We start from the raw sequence: 19,446 nt of genomic DNA, 5'->3' as shown, positions 1-19,446 counted from the left end.
CTGGCAATATCACTTCATGTCTGGCAATCAGAATACTTCATTATACATACTATATACAAAGCATTTTGTTCTATTTTTTTTTCCTTTTTTATTACTCAAATAATTATTTTGTATTTTTTAGTGCTCAAATAAATCTGTCTATTATTTTATAATTGAAAAACTATGCAGGAATATGTATAATGACTAAAATAGTTTGTATAATTCTGCAATCCATTTGGTGGTTATTTTTACTCAAACAGGGGGGTGGGGGGACTATAAATAGTTTCAGAAAAAATATTGCAGGAATTTCATTTTTCATGGTATCTTCTTCAAATTTGAAATATAAACTCATGAGACATGTGGCTTTCAACCCATTACTCTTCTGGATTGCTCCAGGACTTATTTCATGTATTTGTATATGAAATAAAAAAACATTCAGTGTGGAAAAATATTTTTCAAGGCACGTCAGTGCCTATAACTTTTTATCTTTTTGAGCATTATCAACTCTGGATGATAGATAGTAAAGCCCAGAGTCTCTTCTTTCCAAAGATACCTAAATTGTTTGTGTAAGCACACTTTGTCACAAACTGTTACCATTTTAATTTAGGTAGGTTATTTTCACCTGCGAGGCCCCAAATGGGGGTGAAGGTTAACAGGTTAAGCTTTTTTTCCCCCCACATTGTAACAAAACACTTAAATCAAAATGCATGTATCAAATAAACAAAATTAATTACATCTTAATCACTAACCAGTTCCACTTAAATGTGGGGAAAAAATATGATTCATATGGAGCATCGGACACCGCATGCTCACCATGATTAGCAAAGCTAGCACCATATAACAGCGCTCTTATCAACTTTACGTTGCTATTTTAAGTTACACACTAATTTAACTGTATTTCCTTCAATACAATCACACTCTGACTGGTATTTTTCCAGATAGTACTACAATGACAACAAAATAAATATATACAAGCAGAATCGACTCACCAGAGTGTCTTGGAAAACAAATAACCACAGAAGGGAATGATAAGTATTTCTTCAACTTCGGCAAGTCTCTCAGCTTGTGTATGTAAGAAAGCATATACTCAAAGTAAATTCTTCACAACAGAATTACTTTATCTTTATCGAGGAAATAAGACTCTCACAGGCTGTGTCGTCTCTCATCACATTTACTTAATCCGCTATTGCCACGCACTCTCTTCATGCACGCGCTACCCCACCCTCTTAAAGGGGCAATACCAAATTAAAGCAGTGATGTTTTGAAACATACTAAAAGTGTCAAGGGTTACAGAGGCATATATTGGGATTGTACATATATGCTGCCATCAAGAAGATGAGTATGTCTTTCATGGGAAGTCCATGGTTATTAGATCAAGACAATGCCAGCTCTCATTCTGCATGTGCTACAACAGCGTGGTTTCGTAGACTCAGAGTGAATGTGCTAGACCGGCCTGCCTGCAGTCCAGATCTGTCTCCTGTTGAAAAAGCATGACCAGTCATGAAAAGGAGAATCAGACAACGACAATCACAGACTGCTGACCATCTGGGGTGTATTCCAGAAAGCAGGTTATGTGACATACGTAAGTTTGAGGATAAGCGAGCGGATAAACTTGGCTTTCGGTTCCAAAATCGGAGGTTACTTTTAGGGTATGTAAGTAACCATAGTAACTTGCTCTCTGAAGATAACCTGCTCCGGAGCAGGTTATGTTCCAGGGTTAGTTCACTGCAGTGCTATCAGTGCACGCGTGACACTGAGCAGCCTTCAGTGGGCCTGACAGATAACGCACAACATTATATAATATTAGATTATATAATATAGCCTTTATATATATAAATATAAGGTAATAAATAAGGTAATATATTATTCTAATATGGTTATTTTATTGATTTTATTGGCATATATAATAGTTATCTGTATAAATTATAAAACACTATGACAAGGTAATGTTTAATTTATTATATTATATATACTTATTACATTTTATATTATCATCTCACACATGGACTGGTATTTTCTATAATGTATTTCTATAATAAAAATACATATCTGATATGACTTAATATATAATTAGCATCAAACTAAAAATATAAGTCATATTCTCAAGGATTAAACGGGGAAAAAAATGATTACACAACCATCAATTAGGTGGTGATATGCACTAAGCATGTAAACGACCACTGAATAAAAGAAGAAGAAAGAAACAGCATGGTGCCTTTTTCTTAGCGTCCGTTTCCATAGTGACTCGTCGATTCGTTGCTCTGTTGAGAATGTCTTGAGTCTTAACCAGGAACATACTCTGTGTTGAATGAACTTACTCCCAGACGCGTTTTTGGAACCACATACCTCGAGTAAGCAAGGTTTGGGGTTAATCAACCCTAAGTTCAGGGTTTAACTGAAGGTAAGTTAGCTATGCTTTCTGGAATACACCCCTGAAGTCTTGTATCAAGCAAGATTGGACAAAAAAAATGCTTGCAAAACTTTAACAATTAGTATCCTCAATTCCCAAACAATGAAACATTGTAATTAAAAGGAAAGTTGATGTGACAGTGTTAAACATGCCTCTGTCCCAACTTTTTTGGAGTGTGTTGCACCCATCAAAATCAGAATGTGTCTATATTTACAAAACAAAAGTAAGTTGGTCAGTGAAAACATTGCAATTTTTTTCTTTGTACTTTAGTCAATTAAATAAAAGTTAAAGAGAATGAACAAATAACATATTCTTGATTGTATGGCATTTCACAAAATGTCTCAACTCTTCTGGAATTGGGGTTGTAGAATATGTAGAATATGTAGATGTTCTGAAAGAACTCTGTCAACTTTGCACCCAAAAATGGAGCAGTCTTGGTACTGTACTTACAGTCAGCCCAAATTACTGTAGCGCGAGTTGCTTTGGATCTGCTAAATAACAAGTAGCTGACTCTTTCTTGTCTGATGTTAACTTGTTTCATGCTATCTCAGATCTCTCATTTGTACACCAGTGTATGATGAAATCCAGATTATCAATCTTTCAAGCATAAGCGAACATTAAATGAAGCACATGCAAGCTGGAACATTGATCTCAAAATCCATTTACAGTTGTGAGTAACATTTCAGATTAATGAGGGATTGGAGAACATTAACATTAGTGAGTGGCCATATTTCCAGCATAGGCTTTCATTTTGTTTCATTTCCATTGGTCACAGATGCTATTTCAGACACATTACAAGTAGCACTGCCTTTGCCAAGACCAAGGGATAATTTATCAGGTTCATTTTGCTAGTTTGAAAAACAAGCTAGCCTGAATACACAGTTTATATAGCACCTTTCTAGACCTCAAGGTCGCTTTACAAGAAACAGTAAACAATCATACAGCAAAAAAACTGTATACAGTAGAAACAGCAGTGCAATGTCAGAGACCAGAACTAAAGACAGAACAAAACAAAAAAGAAAAAGGATAAAGTTTATAGAATTATAGAATTAAAGGACAGAAACATTAGAGTAACAGTGAGAAAAGTTAAGTTTTCAACTGCGTTTGGTCTGAAAGGTCCGAAAAGTCTGAAGTTTCACAAAGAGATTGTGAAAGATTGTTCCATAGCTTTGGAGCAGAGCTACTAAATGCTTTCTCTCTCTTTTTTGTATGGTCTTTGTAATAAATAGCATTTTTTGTTTGTGTGAATGTTTTTGTCTTTGAAAAAAAAAAAATAATAATCTTATATAAAATTTCAATGTTTGAACCAAAACATAAATATATTTTGAGAAACATTTTTTTTTACTTTTCTAAAATATAACCTTTTTTTCAGTGTGTATTATCGTCATCTATGTTTATGGTTATCTGTTTTATTTATATTTTGGTTGTCTAGCAGGACAGTGGCCTGATTTTCTGAACAATGACAGACAGTAGATGGGACTGAAGGAGTGTGTGAATTTTCTGTTTATTGTCGCAGAAATGACACACTTCACTTTTTAAGAGCCTTAATAGGTCAATCAAATATTGCCTTCAAATATTGACCAGAAATTTTGATGTGTTTCAGATTAATGTACTACTAGAAGCAATGCCACTGTGTGACAGCAGGCCCAGTCATGTGCTGTGACTGGTGTACTTTAGAGGAGAATATCATGCAGTTCTGTCCCCTGGCACGCTAAGAGCCTTCTGGAGGTTTTCTCCGATGAAGATGAGGAAATACGTTGCATCTGCCTTGAAGAGAATGAACCCTGACCCTTTCTCTTACCTCTAATTGACCTTCATCCTCCCCGAGGAATGAAGACGGTGAGCCGAACCCCAGCTTCCAGCTGTAGTTCCACGCTCGTCCAGATGAGGCGCTACCAAGCAGGAGTTTATCCCTTCCTGTTCCCATCAGTCATCAGCTCCCTGAACCTGCCCTCCCCAACGCAGACTCGTAACACCCCCAACAGCGGAGGAAGCCCATCTCCTGTGGGTAAGACCGGCCACATTCATTCAGTGCATGATCTACCATCATTCACAAACATCTAAACCTGTGTGCAAGCTCCTGAGCAGAGTATTAACAGAATTTTGACAACCGTCCTGTAAGAGTCCTTCGAGGAAAGGGAGGGTCTATATTACAGGATTGACTGCCTGCTCGATGTCTCATTGCTCTCATATTACAACTCATTAGCATTGTAACTGTCTTAGCCTTGTGCATTATTAGTGTGTGCAGCGTATGGTGATCGTCTCATCTTGGATGAGCGCCTGAATGTCTGCAGGCTTCGGAGAACCTCCTGCTTCTCTGATGTGTACAGTTCAGACTGCAGGACCACAAGACATACAGACCATGTACACACTTCCACTAAATTTGGTTGTCAGTTCACTTTTTAGTGAACTAATCCCGCTTAAAAAATCAAGTAGTGAAAACCGCATTTGCAGATATTTTACACAGTATGTAGGGAACCAATTTGAACAACTAGTCTTTATTGACGTTTTTAAATGCATATCAAAGTTGTGAGAAGTTTATCTTGACTCATTGATGTTGCCAGATCCTTGCTTTGAAAAAGGGCAAGTAAGAACAAGCCTATAATAAACTTAAAACCCATAAGACCTTCATTCATCTTCAGAACACAGATTTAGATTTTTTTAATGAAATCCGAGAGCTTTCTGACCCTGCATATGCAACAATTCAGCTGAAATGTTCCCAGGCCCGGAAACATAGTAAGTATATCAGTAAAATATTTTTTTTGTCATTAGTGGTTCAACCATAATTATATGAAGCTGCAAGAATATAATGACTTTATTATTATTCTCCTCCAAGTCATGTATTCCGCTACTATCGAGTAATTGTGGTACTCTTGATAATGGCTGAAGATGTAACTTGGAGAAGAAGAACTGTTGAATAAAGTCATTATTTTTGTTCTTACTATGTTTCTGGGCCTAGGAACATTTCAGTTACATTGCTATCTATAGAGGGTCAGAAAGCGCTCAGATTTCATCAAAAATATCTTAATTTGTGTTCTGAAGATGAATGAAAGTCTTACGGGATTGAAACGACAAGGGTGAGTAATCACTGACAGAATGTTTATTTTTGGGTGAACCATCCCTTTAAATCCAAATGTGTTATCTTGGAAATAAGCCATATAACAAAATACTGCATCCTGCACCTGCCTACTTTATTATCTCCTTAAAATGGATCACCTTATGAGCCGAGCATAAACAAGCCCAAAGATGATATGTGTCGCTTGTAATAAGTGGACATGGCAACCCTTCAAGAGCTTGCTCTGTGAAGCAGCCTTCCAAACATAAACCAAACACAATGGCTTTGTTGACAGTTGTTTTGTTAAAATCACTTAACAAGCCTTGGGTGGCTGAAATGTTACTTTCATCAAAAACTCTGCATACCAAACAGTGTCAATCATCAAAATTTTGAGAGTGATTTCTCTTCCATACACACACAAAATTATAATTTAGGGGATTCACTCCCGTAAATGCAGTTGTCACTCCTGAAACTTTACAATGTGCACTTGGCCACAGATATACTGTAGCAGGTGGGTCATTCTCAAGAAACGATTGCATGTCCCATGTGTTTGGAAATTTGCCATTAGGGTTACTGCTTTCCCACCATCAGACCCAAGTGCCAGGACTATAATACAAGGGCCCATAGACATGGGAGGACTGCTATAGAGGGATGCTCCTATTTCATTCTTCAAAAAAGCAGTCACTCTCACATTTCTCTCAAATTTGAATTTTAGACACAGCAATTCAAACTAAACAAAGTTAATTCTGTCGAAAGATATTTTGTATACACAAATGGCACAAATGGCATCATTTTTAGATAATTACCCTGGTGTAAAATAAAGAAGGAACGTACCAGGTTACGTATGTAACCCAGGTTCCCTGAAGGGAACGAGAGCTGCGTCCGGAGACGCTATGGGAACACCATCAGCGTAACCGGCGCTCTGAATATTTTATACAACCAGTCTAATGGATGGGCGAGGCGTCACGGGAGGGGTGACGTCACGACCAGGAAGTATATAAGCACGTGCGGCGGAGCCCGCGTCAGCTTCAAGTCATGAAGCAAGCGCTGGCAGGGATGCCGGAAGTGTGGCCCGAGACGCAGCTCTCGTTCCCTTCAGGGAACCTGGGTTACATACGTAACCTGGTACGTTCCCTTCCAGGAACATCGAGCTGCGTCCGGAGACGCTATAGGAACGCTATACCAACGCCGCCAGACTGACAAGTCCCTGCCTGGTGTCAGGCTGAAAGGACGAAGGAGCCTGGAGTGGCTCTGATGTCGAGGTTGTAAAACCTGGCGAATGTCAGGGGCGTGGACCACCCAGCAGCGTTGCAGATGTCTTGCATGGAGACACCTGCCCAGAAGGCTTTGGAGGCCGCCACACCTCGGGTCGAGTGCGCTCTGACTCCCAGCGGCGGGGGAAGGTCAGAGGTCTCATACGCCAGATTGATGGCATCCACTATCCACCTGCTAAGAGTGGGCTTCGAAGCTGGAAGACCCCTCTTAGGCGGACCAAAGCACACGAGCAATTGGTCCGTCTCTCTCCACAGGGCAGCTCTGTGGATGTATGCGTCCAGTGCTCGCACTGGACACACACAGTTGTGCCTTTCCTGGTCGGGCTCCCTGAAGGGAGGAGGACAGAAGGCCTGGAGTACGACCGGCTGTGGTACGACCGTCAGAACCTTCGGTATGTACCCCGCACGGGGGTAGAGGAAGACTTTCGCCGAACCGGGCGCAAAGTCGATATGCGAAGGGGCCACAGATAGGGCCTGGAGGTCACTCACCCTCCTCAGAGAGGTGATAGCCAGCAGAAAGACGGTCTTGATCGTGAGGAGTCTATCAGTTATCTCCCCGAGAGGCTCAAAGGGTGCTCTGCCCAGAGCCTCTAGTACCACAGCCAGGTCCCACATGGGGACACGGGGTCGTACAGGCGGCCTCAGCCTCAGCGCACCGCGGAGGAAACGTGTAACCAGGGGGTGTCTGCCCACTGACTGGCCACCGATAAGGGCGTGGTACGACGAGATAGCTGCCACGTAGACCTTAATAGTGGAGTGGGTTAACCCTGCGGAGAAGAGGGCCTGCAGGAACTCCAGAACTGCGCGGATCGGGCAGTTGACTGGGTCGAGCTGGCGGTCCCCGCACCATGAAGTGAAGAGTTTCCACTTCAAGGCGTACAGTTTCCTCGTAGAGGGAGCTCTGGATTGGAGGATGGTCTCGACAACCTCGGTTGACAGACCGGAAGCTATGAGTTGTGCCCCCTCAGGGGCCACACCCACAGCCTCCAGCACTCCGGGCGGGCGTGCACAAGGGTGCCCCCGGCCTGTGAGAGGAGATCGCTCCTGATCGGTACCGGCCACGGGGTGCCGTCGAGGAGGGAAATCAGATCCGAGAACCATACTCGGCCCGGCCAGAATGGTGCTACTAACAGTAGGCTGACCGCGTCCCGGCGCACTCTCGCCAAAACTCCCGGGAGCAGAGCGATCGGGGGGAAGGCGTACAGACGAAGCCTCGGCCAGGTCTGTACCATAGCATCCAGTCCCAGAGGCGCTGGAGGAGCTAGAGAGAACCAAAGGGGACATTGCGCCGACTCTCGAGTCGCAAAGAGGTCCACCTGTGCTTGGCCAAAAACCTTCCAAATCTGCTTCACCACCTGGGGGTGAAGCATCCATTCCCCGGGCCTCGGCCCCTGTCTCGACAGGACGTCTGCTCCGACGTTGAGATACCCAGGAATGTGCACAGCTCTCAAAGATAGGAGCTTGCCCTGGGACCACACAAGGATCTGGTGTGCCAGCTTGTACAAGGGGCGCGACCGAAGACCTCCTTGGTGGTTGATGTAAGAGACCACTGCCGTGCTGTCGGTGCGGACCAGCACGTGGCGATCTCTCAGGTCTGGGAGGAAGTGCTTGAGAGCAGGGAACACAGCTAGGATCTCTAGCCAGTTGATATGCCACGTCAGGTGGCGACCACTCCACAGACCGCGGGCAGGGTGGCCACTCATGACCGCACCCCAACCGGTGAGGGAAGCGTCCGTCGCTAGCGAGACGCGGCGACAAGGAGCTCCCAGCACCGGGCCCTGAGACAAGAACCAGGGTTTCCTCCACATGTCTAAGGCACGGATGCAGCGCCGTGACACCTTGACAGCGCGGAGCGAGTTTCCCCTCAGGGAGACCCCCCTGGTCTTGAGCCACCACTGTAGGGGCCTCATGTACAGCAGGCCAGAAGGAATCACGCTGGACGCAGCTGCCATGAGCCCAAGCAGCCTCTGAAACTGCTTGCCAGTGAATGGCTGGCCTTCTCGCACTCTCCTGACTGCCGTGAGGATCGACTCGATCCGAGCAGGGGTCAAACGAGCCTGCATCGTGGTCGAATCCCACACCACGCCTAGATAAGTGGTTCTCTGAGCTGGAGAAAGCACACTCTTTTTGGCGTTTAGTCTTAAGCCCAGATCTTTCATGTGGGCAAGAACGACATCTCGATGCCGAACTGCCAACTGCTCTGATTGAGCAAGAATCAACCAATCGTCGATATAATTTAGTATGCGGATGCCTTGCAGTCGCAACGGGACCAGGACCGCATCCACACACTTGGTGAAAGTGCGGGGTGAGAGTGCTAGGCCGAAGGGAAGAACCCGATATTGGTACGCTTTGCCCCCGAAAGCGAACCTCAGGAACTTCCTGTGAGAGGGAAGGATGGACACATGGAAATAGGCGTCTTTGAGGTCTATCGTGACAAACCAGTCCTCGGACCTGATTTGAGACACGATCTGCTTGACCGTCAGCATCTTGAACTTCAGCGGTCTGACTGAGAGGTTCAAGAGACGCAAGTCCAGTATGGGCCTCAGCCCTCCGTCCCTCTTCGGAACAATGAAGTATCGGCTGTAGAAGCCGGTGTACACTTCGTGAGGTGGAACCAACTCTATGGCTTCCTTTTTCAGCAAAGTGTTGACTTCCTGTTCCAGGACCAGAGCCTGCTCGGGGCGGACCGTAGTCACACAGACCCCGTTGAACCGCGGGGGTGGCCCATCGAACTGGATGGAATAGCCAGCCTCTACCGTCCGCAGGACCCAGAGAGACACGTTCGGCAGCCGTTGCCAGGCTGCCAAACGATCTACTAAGGGAATCAGTCTCTCGAGACTGACCTCTGGTGTTAGAGAAGCGGCCAGACCGCTGTCTTGCTGCGGCGCACCGACAGGAGACGCGTAATCTGGTGGCTGAGGCGAGTTTCTCAGGCCCGCTGAAGTCACAGGCGGTAGAACCTGAGAATAACACTCGCTGGGACCTGCTGTGCCCTGGAACTGCAGGGTTGGCAGACAAATCCCCGGAGGGCACCGAGGGGAGACGGTCACCGTGAGCCGCGGTGTGAGCCGCTCCACGCCAGTAGGGGTCGCCCTCCGAAGTCCTGGGGCTCGCCCATCAGGACTTCCTTGCCACGGACCTCTTGGCCGCCAAGACATCCCTCAGGTCTGTCTTGGGCTTTGAAGTCCCCGGCGCGGAGCGCCGCTGCCCTCGGCTCCGTCTCGGGGGAGCACGAGAGGCGATGCTCTCTTTCTGTGCAGCCCTGTGCGAGGAGCTGGTATGCGGAGGAGGCTGCTCCCGCCCAGCAACCTCCAGAGTTAGAGAGCGGCGGGGGAGGAACCGCCGAAACGCCTCCGCTTGCCTGCGGGCCTCCTGAAACCTGTCAACGACGGTGCTCACAGCGTCGCCGAACAGGCCAGAAGGCTGAAGCGGGGCGTCCAGGAGGCAGACCCTGTCCTTCTCTTTGATGTCGGACAGGGTCAGCCACAAATGCCTCTCCGTTGCCACCATAGCTGCCATGGAGCGGCCGATCGCACGGGCCGACTCCTTGGTGGCGCGGAGAGACAAATCGGCGGTTCTCCTGAGCTCTGAGATATCATCAGCTCTGACATCCCCGAACTCGTCTAACTCCTTCAGCAGTTCGGCCTGGTACGCCTGCAACACCGCCATTGTGTGCAGACACGCACCAGCCTGTTCTGCTGCCGCATACCCCCTGCCCACTAGGGATGATGTGGTGCGCAGAGGCCTAGTGGGCAGGGTAGGAGCCTTCAAGGACGACGCCGTGGAAGGAGACAGATAGCCCGCAAGCGTCTGCTCAATCCGGGGCATCGCCCTGTATCCACGCCCGTCCAATTCCCGCACATTACCGTAGTAATCTGACGCGGGAACGAAAGGGCGGGATGTATATGGTTTCACCCAGGATCTCAACACCTCGGTGTGGAGATCGGGGAAAAAAGGAAGGCTCCTGCGTAGAGGTGGCGGCCGCGAGCGCAGGAAACGCTCGTCCAGCAGGCTGGACTGCGGCACAGCTGTTTTCTCGGGGGGCCAACTGATGTCAAGCTTGGCCGCTGCCCGAGTTACCACCTCTAAAAGCTCCTCGTATTGGGGCGAAAGAGGCGGCACAACCCCTTCAACGCTCGTCACATCAACCTCCTCGGAGGAAGATAGACGAAGCGCTGAGTCCTCATCTCGGGGGGAAGTAACCGCTTCCCCGAGAGATGGGACACCAGATCTGGCGGATACGGGAGGAGATAGAGACATGCCTGTCTCACTCCCGCCAGCCAGATCAGCCTGCGAGCCCCACGAGTGTAGCAGCCGCTCTGCCTCAGCAGCAGCGGGGCCAGCACCGCGTGGGAGGCTCGCGAAGGCTCCCTTCTCGAAGAGAGCCTTTCGGGTGCGGAGTGCGCGCAGCGGGAGCCACTCACAGTGCAGGCAATCGGCTCCCTCGAGAGCTGATGCCGCATGCTCCGCACCCAAACAGACCACGCACAGGCTGTGTGTGTCCCCACTCGTGATGCAACGAGGGCAGGGACTAACACACAACCTGAAACGCGATCTGGGATCGCCCCTAGTCTTTGCCTTAGCTTTAGGCATGTTCTCCTACGTTTCTGAGACAGACAACACCAAATAAGACTCACAAGACAAAGAATCAGACTGACAACACACAGAGCGCTTGCTGAATGACAGAAAAGCTGACGCGGGCTCCGCCGCACGTGCTTATATACTTCCTGGTCGTGACGTCACCCCACCCGTGACGCCTCACCCATCCATTAGACTGGTTGTATAAAATATTCAGAGTGCCGGTTACGCTGATGGCGTTCCCATAGCGTCTCCGGACGCAGCTCGATGTTCCTGGAAGGGAACAAGGGAGTGAGGAAAAGAAATCGTGAACACAACTCAATTGTAACAGTTAAAAAAACTGCTAAGACTGACATAGTTAATTTTATGCAACTCCCTTTCTCTCTCAATGAGGCATTGCTGCAGTGAAGGACAGATCAATTATTGATAAAGTCACTCAATCTAGAAGTGGAATTTACTGCTTTTAGAGCTCTAACACTTATAATTACAGGGGATCTAATGTGGCCGGTCTGAGGCTTAACCAGCGCTGTATTCACCACAGTGATTGTGAAATGATTACTGTCGCTGCTTGACATTCAGCTCAATAGTGTATTGGGATGTTTTGCATTGGGTATTTTATTCTCTAAACTAGCGAGAACTAGTTGTCACAGCATGTTTGCAAAAGAATCTAATTAAGATGTGTAGTGTGGTGTTAGTGTGGAGTGTAACACGGGTATACAGAGAAAAAGAGATCAAACTAAAGTACATATGAGATGTTCTCATTATAAATCTGTTGTTGTTGTTTTTTTCTAAATAATTCAGATCCAGACACACAGCAGAGGATTTTCACACAGATGTTGGCATATCTCTCACAACCATTCATTCGATGGTGGGTTTGGTTGACTAAGCATTCCCCTGGTAAAAAAATAAAAATCAAATAAAAAATCGATTTAAAATACATTTATTTAATATGTATAAGTATAGTTCAAATCTATTAACATATTTACTGACATATCGCTCGAGATTTACTGATATAAACATTTTAATTAAACTTTATTTGGAGTACTACTTGTGCACAATGCATATTTATTATTAAGCCTAAAATGTGTTTTAATGTCAATACTGATGAGGATTTTATGATGTTTGAATAACATCTGTCTTTTAAATGCAATATATTTAAAGTGTATCTGAAGCTTACTTGCAATAGTATTTTAGCACAATCAGATATACTGCTTTATATATTTAGTTGGACTACAACACTACTTTAAGTATACCAGTTTAGTATACTAAAAGGTTGCAGGGTGTTTTTTTTTTAAGTACATAAATATGTCAATGTATTTGTAGTATATGTAGCATGAAATAAATGGATTTCAAATACATTTACATTTAGTCATTTAGAAGATGCTTTTATCCCAAGCAACTTGCAAATGAGGACAATGGAAGCAATCAAAATCAACAAAAAAGCAATGATATGCAAGTGCTATGACAAGTATCAATTAGCTTCATGTAGCAAAGTTTTTTTTTTTTTATTATATAATAAATAAAAAGAAAACAGATAGAATAGAGCAAGCTAGTTTTAGAGGCCTTTTTTGCTTTTGTTAATTGTATAATAAATAAAAAGAAAATAGAATACAAAAGATTAGGAAAGCTAGTGCTAGTTTTGCTGTTGTTGTTTTAAGAATAGAATTAGAATAGAGAGTGCTAGAGTTAGAGGGTCATATATATTTTAGTATATCTATTTTTCACTAGGGAATATCTTTTCTGAATTTAAAATAAGAATAAAACTCTCATGCTTCAATATCACCGTTTGGAGTTTTTGGGGACACGGTGACTGCTGTCAATGATGAGTTTCAGCTTATTCCCTCTGTGAACCGTTTTTGTTCTTCCCATCTGTGGCATGCCTAAGAGGACCAGAAGAATGATGCAGCAGCCTTGGTGCTTTCTTAAAATTCACTATATGCGCCCTCCCATGCACACTGACCTAAGGTTGACAGCTAAGGCTGCTCAGTCCTGCTGAGGGCCATTCCTGATGTGTTGGCCCAGAAATGGAGGTCAGGCCCCCCATAGAAATGCATTGAAAACCACAGAAGAATATATGCTGGTCTCCAGATTCTGTTCAACGAGTTCCGCTGCACGATGTGTTTAAGCAGTAACAGATCCATTGCACACGCTTTGTCTCGCTCGTGTTCCACATATTTGGTTTACAGAACACATGTTGTCTCGATTCATAAAGAGTTCAGAAGGACAAGGTCCGCCTTCTCTTGGTTGCCCTGTTCTGGCCGTCTCACTAGAGAAAAGCGCCCCTTCAAGGTGTCGCCATGCTTTGAAGTAGGGTTTCTTTATGTCTTTGTGCAGCATGGTGTGAATCCAGTTCACTGCCCTTTAGGTTCAATGTTGGATTTTCTACAAGAGCATTTTTCTGTTGGGCTGACTTAAAGTGCATGTCACCGTTATTGCTGCTGAGCATGTTTGTGTTATAAGCATCTCTTTGTGGAGACACTTTCTTATGTCTTGGTTTAAGACAATTGGAGAATTCCTTTGTTTTGGACATAACGTGGCTTCCTCTTTCCTTTCACTTTGTGTCTTTCCTCTGTCTTTTGAGTTGCAAATTGCATTGAAATAACTGGATTTCAGCTGTGAAAATTCACTGAACAATGATAAATGTGACCATGCCTTTAAAACTTTAAGGATTTATACTGACATTAGCTGGCATTAGTTATACCTTTTGCAAATACAGACTTAATTAACTATCTGCTTTATTTATGCAGTGTATTCCTTTTTATTTAATTTTATTTATCTTTTTTTCATATGCTGCAGCCTTATGCTAAAATGCATTATTTAAAAAATAAAAAAAATCATCTACACTCCATACTGTCACGGTGCACACAGCAAGGATCAACGAGGAACACGGAGACGAGGATAAACTCAAAATAATAGGCTTTAATAACTCCAAACAAGGCAGGGCAGGGCAGGGCAGGGCAAGACAAGGCAAGGCTGACACAGACAGGAACACGGGGGAGTAACGAGTAGACCAGACTAAATCAAACTGAACAGACAGGACTATGTAACCCTGTTGAAATCATTATCATTAGTAAAAGTTATATAAATTGGGATTAATAATTTCCTAGTTTGATAAATGGAATTTGAGGTTAAAAAAGTTAAGAATCCTTGACCAGTAATGAAGTTGTGATTTTGCTCAATAAGAGTTATGTTCATGTTTTACATTTAAAAGGTGAAATATTTTTTCGTTAAAAATATTTGTGAAGATGCTTTAATGATGCCGGTAAGAATAGAAAGAAAGGGTTACAGAAATGTTTTGTGAATTTATTGTATTTCTGAATGTTTTGTAATGAGCCTATCACGGTTGAGGTCAAAGTACAAGGGAGGAGGAGGGAGAGACGCGAGAGAGATGTGAGTGTGTGTGTATGGGAAGGAAGAAAAATGTGGTTAAGGTTAATGTAGCTAATGCACCTGTTTTAGTGAAATTGTTCAACAAGGACTCTTTTATTCACTTTAATGGTGATATTTCTGTCAGTGTGAGTGGCATACTCCGCACGTGAAGACTGAAATTAGTGCTTAGTGACTAAATCTCTAACTAAATCTGTCATATTTTTATAAAACAGTTGTGGTTACTGACAGATATTTTAAGTTGATTAAGGAAAAAGGGTGATTTTTGAGTTAAATGTGAAAGTATTTATAAGATAAAAGTAATTGAAAGACATTACATTTCTGTTTAAAGTGTAAATAGTACTGCTTAAATAGTGATTTAGAGGGAAAAGAGTATTTCATACACTGTGATAATCACACACACACACACACACACACACACAAGTTTAATACTGATACATTTATTAGTGAAACTCACATATTTGATTGAAAAAGAAATTTAAAGAACTCAGGATAGCCACCTCTCATTACAGTGAAACAATATAGAGAGGCGCTACAACTATAAATACACAGGATAATCATAGATAATGAGACAAACACAGCTGGACAGAATTAACTAATAATCACATTAAACAAGGATAGGAAACAAACCAAACATGGATACAAGAGGTGGGAACACGTGATACACATGACAGAGGACTGACACATACCCCATAATAATAACAATTCAATTGATTGGACATGATTTGGAAAGACATAAACCCGTAAGAGCTATAAATGAATATCAGAGCAAAAATCAAGCCATAAGGCCAAAAGAAACCCTGCAGATCTCAGAAACAGGATTTGTCAAGGCACAGATCTGGGGAAAGCTACAAAAAAATTCTGCTGCATTTAAAATTCTTAAGAGCAGAGTGGTCTCCATAAAAATTAAATTTAAGAAGTTTAGGAGAAGGGCTTAAATAAGAGAAGTGACCAATCACCTGATTGAGCTCCAGAGATAGGAGAAACCTCCAGAAGGACAACCATCACAGCAACACTTCACAGATATGAATGCTTTATGGCAGAGTGGCCAAATGGAAGCCTCTCGTCAATGCACGACACATGAAACTCGCTTGAACAAAAAAATAAAAAACACCTAAAGGACTCTTAGATTCTCTGGTCTGATGAATCTCAATTCCAAGCATCATGCATGAGGAAACCAGGCACAGCTCATCACCTGCACAATACCATTCCAACATTGAACCATTGTGGTGGTAGCATCATGCTGTTAGGGGTGATTTTAGTGGCAGGGACTGGGGAACTGGGAAGGCTGAATGCAACAACTACAGAGATATAATTAATGAAAACCTGCAGGGGAATTGAGGTAAGGGTCTGAATACTTATTCAGTGTGATATTTCAGTTAATTCAGCAATCTGCAAAGTTCACAAAATCATTTTTGCTTTGTTTATGGGGTGAAGAGTGTAGATTGATGTGAAAAAAAATGAAAGCATCTTGTCATAAGGCTGCAACATAAACATTTCGGAAAAACATGAAAGGGTCTGAATACTTTCTGAATGCACTGTATGTGTGATACAACAGCTGTTATGATATTATTATGAATACATAGACAATCATGCATGAATGTGGATTTTTCTTAGACATCTCTAGGGGAAAGAATACACGGTTAGAAATGCAGGCAATGCTAAAGGCTATTGATCAAACACTAACATCATCATCAAATGAGTCAGAATAAAAGGAAAGAAAATCTGAAGAGAAAACTGAATGTATTTTCATGTATCAGAAGCTGATCTCTCTTTGCAGTCTTCATTATATTGATCGAAGCTGTGCTCTAGAGTTACAGTTCTAATCAATCAAACATACATATTACATTCACACCAGTTTAATGAAGTAAGTGAAGTCAGATGCATAAAGATGACACTATAGCTTCCAAAATCTAGTGAGCTGCTTTGCTGTCTTCTTCTTCTGTCTACAAAGGAAGCAATTCAGCACCACATAAACACAGCTCTTCATGGGCTACAGGTAGATTGAATGGGTATTTGTCACTACTATTTTATGAAACTGTGAATTCGGACATACCACTCTTTTTCACATTCTGTTTTTATAGCCACCTATGCAGAAGGAAGGTCACCATATTCAAATGTTGAGTTGTCTCTATTCATATGTGGTATTGTATTTCTGATGCATTACACATGTTTGTACTATCCCCGAAAACAGGGAAAGGGAGCGTCCGTTTTCATACATTTAGCATAGTCTGCAAAGGATGTGCCTGTGTAGACACAGTGTTTTTCCAAACACAGGAATTTTGTAAATTTTAGTATAGGGACCAATTATTACTATTAACTAGTTGTTTATTAGCATTCCTATTATTAACATATTGGCTGTTTATTAGTACTTATAAAGCACATATTCTACACGACCATATTCTACATCCCTAATCCTACCCAATACATAAACTTAACAACTACCTTACTAATTATTAATAAGCAGCAAATTAGTAGTTTATTGAGGCAAAAGTTGTAGTTAATGCTTTGCTAATAATTGGACCTTAAAATAAAGTGTGACCAGGAATTTTGCTAACAAGGTCTCTTAAAAGGCAGCATAATTTACTGGGTTTTAGGCCTGAATGTATACCAACATAACCTGTTGACATATGCTTATGCAGAACTATTTTTGTATTTTATACACAAACTCTTTTGTGTAGTGCTGTTGAAAAATTGCTAAAGCAGATAAAATATTAGATGCTTTATTTTGTTGTACTAGTACAAAAAAACAAAAAAACTTGCCTGTCTTTGTGAGTCAATGAAAAGAGAAAAATACATTTTAATGCATCCATTTTCTTCTAATCAAAACAACTTGAATGCAAAACATGACATTATCAGCCCATAATTACTTAAATGAATGTAAATGAAAGTAACAAGTTACTCTCTGCACTCAGCTTTGTGATTTCAGTTCTAGTGCCCAGTGAATTATGGCAGACAGAGCGATTCCTCACCTCTGACATGTATTCTGCAGTCTTCTGCAGATGCTGTCAGGCTGTCGAAACAGTTTCCTGTGCGCTGGAGCTGAGTACTTGTTATTTTCATACCTGCATCAGGCTGTCTGGTGGAGTTGAGCTGTACCTGTCAGTCTCACCCCTCAATGACCTTGCTGTATCTTATCCGACTTTCATCTGCTGTCAAATTCTCTCTGTAGGTTCTCATTTTGGACACATTCTTTGAATTGTAGTGTGTGTGTGTGTGTGTGTGTGTGAGCACAGGATATGTGAGTGTGTATTTAATATTCAGCATATTGAATTGTTTTTGCCAATAAAATGTCAATATGAAATGTCATTTGCTTCCCAGTTTACTTATTGCATCCTCATTGCATGGGTGTCTGCATTCTCTCTGTTCTGTTTGTGGTTTGTTGTCTGAGTTTTTGGAGTGAGTGAAGTTTCAGTGTTGCAATGCATAATTGTAGTTAATAATGGTCTAAATCTGTGGTCCGATTGATAGGGTCCCTATGACAGTGTTCACTATCACTGTGTTTATGTGTTCATTCTTTAAACCAAATACTTTAGGTGTACAAAGACACTCATATTCCTTATGAATGGGAGAAAGTGTGACATGCAATATGGCAGAATAGTCCCACCTTCTCAATAAAAGAGGCATAGAAGCAGTCAGTATCCTCACACATGCGCTTAGGACTGAATTTGCATTGGCTGGTCTAGCCTGAAAAATAAGCTCTTTTAACACTATTTGAGCATAAGAAACAAACTTTATGAGACAGTTGTTGTCAGATTTGATTTGTGATTTCAAATAGGAAATTTAATCGTAAGTTTGGTACACAGCTTTGGAGAATTTGATGGTTTCCCCATTCAAAGAGAGCTGTACTTGCATAGCTGCCCGAAAGTCATTTTAAAGAAGGCTGCAGAGTGAAATGACTTGCCTTAAAGGGACTTTGCTTCACAATGAATATGCACACTGCCTTCAGACTGGAGTCTCACTTAAAGAATTAGTTCACTTTCAAATAAAAATGTCCTGATAATTTACTCACCCCCATGTCATCCAAGATATTTATGCATTTCTTTCTTCAGTCGAAAAGAAATTAAGGTTTTTGATGAAAACATTCCAGGAATGTTCTCCGTATAGTGAAGTTCAATGGACTCCAAACGGTTGAAGGTCAAAATTACAGTTTCAGTGCAGCTTCAAAGGGCTATAAACGATACCAGACGATGAATAAGGGTAGTATCTAGCGAAACGATCGGTCATTTAAAACAAATAAAATAAATTAAATTTACTTCGCGTAATACGTAATTGTGTTGAAAAGGTCACGCTTGATGTAGGCTCCCTCTCATCTCCTCCAAGTTCAAAATCGTCCGACATCGTTGTTTTACCCTTTAACTCCCTTTTTTTGTAAACGGTGTTTGACTTAACGTTAGTATTTGCACGTTCAACTTGTAAACACTGACTCAGTACTTCCGCCTACGTCAAGCGTGACCTTTTCAACATAATTACGTATTACGTGAAGTCATGAATGCACATCACAGAACAGGCAAGCATTTGTGTTTATATAGCATATACATTTTTATTTTTATTTAAAATGATCGGTCGTTTCGCTAGATAAGACCCTTATTCATCGTCTGGTCAAATTTATAGCCCTTTGAAGCTGCACTGAAACTAATTTTTATCGTCAACCATTTGGAGTCCATTGAAGTTCACTATATGGAGAAAATGTTTTCATAGAAAACCTTAATTTCTTTTCGACTGAAGAAAGAAATACATAAACATCTTGGATGACATGGGGG

General features: G+C 42.5%; 1 protein-coding gene across 1 annotated transcript in view; it reads left to right on the top strand.

Moving 5' to 3' along the window:
- Window positions 1-4,219: 4,219 nt before the first annotated feature.
- The window catches only part of LOC306885543 (retinoic acid receptor beta-like), a gene marked incomplete at both ends in the record, with an annotated part of 167,119 nt that continues 151,892 nt past the window's right edge, over window positions 4,220-19,446 (top strand). Inside the window, one exon of the mRNA XM_079442143.1 lies at window positions 4,220-4,397. Coding sequence (XP_079298269.1) covers window positions 4,220-4,397 — 178 coding nt within the window. The remainder of the gene's footprint in view (window positions 4,398-19,446) is intronic.

Source organism: Barbus barbus (genome assembly GCF_936440315.1).
Source record: "Barbus barbus genome assembly, chromosome: 19".
Classification (NCBI taxonomy): domain Eukaryota; kingdom Metazoa; phylum Chordata; class Actinopteri; order Cypriniformes; family Cyprinidae; genus Barbus; species Barbus barbus.
This window is presented reverse-complemented; position numbering and strand designations above follow the sequence as displayed.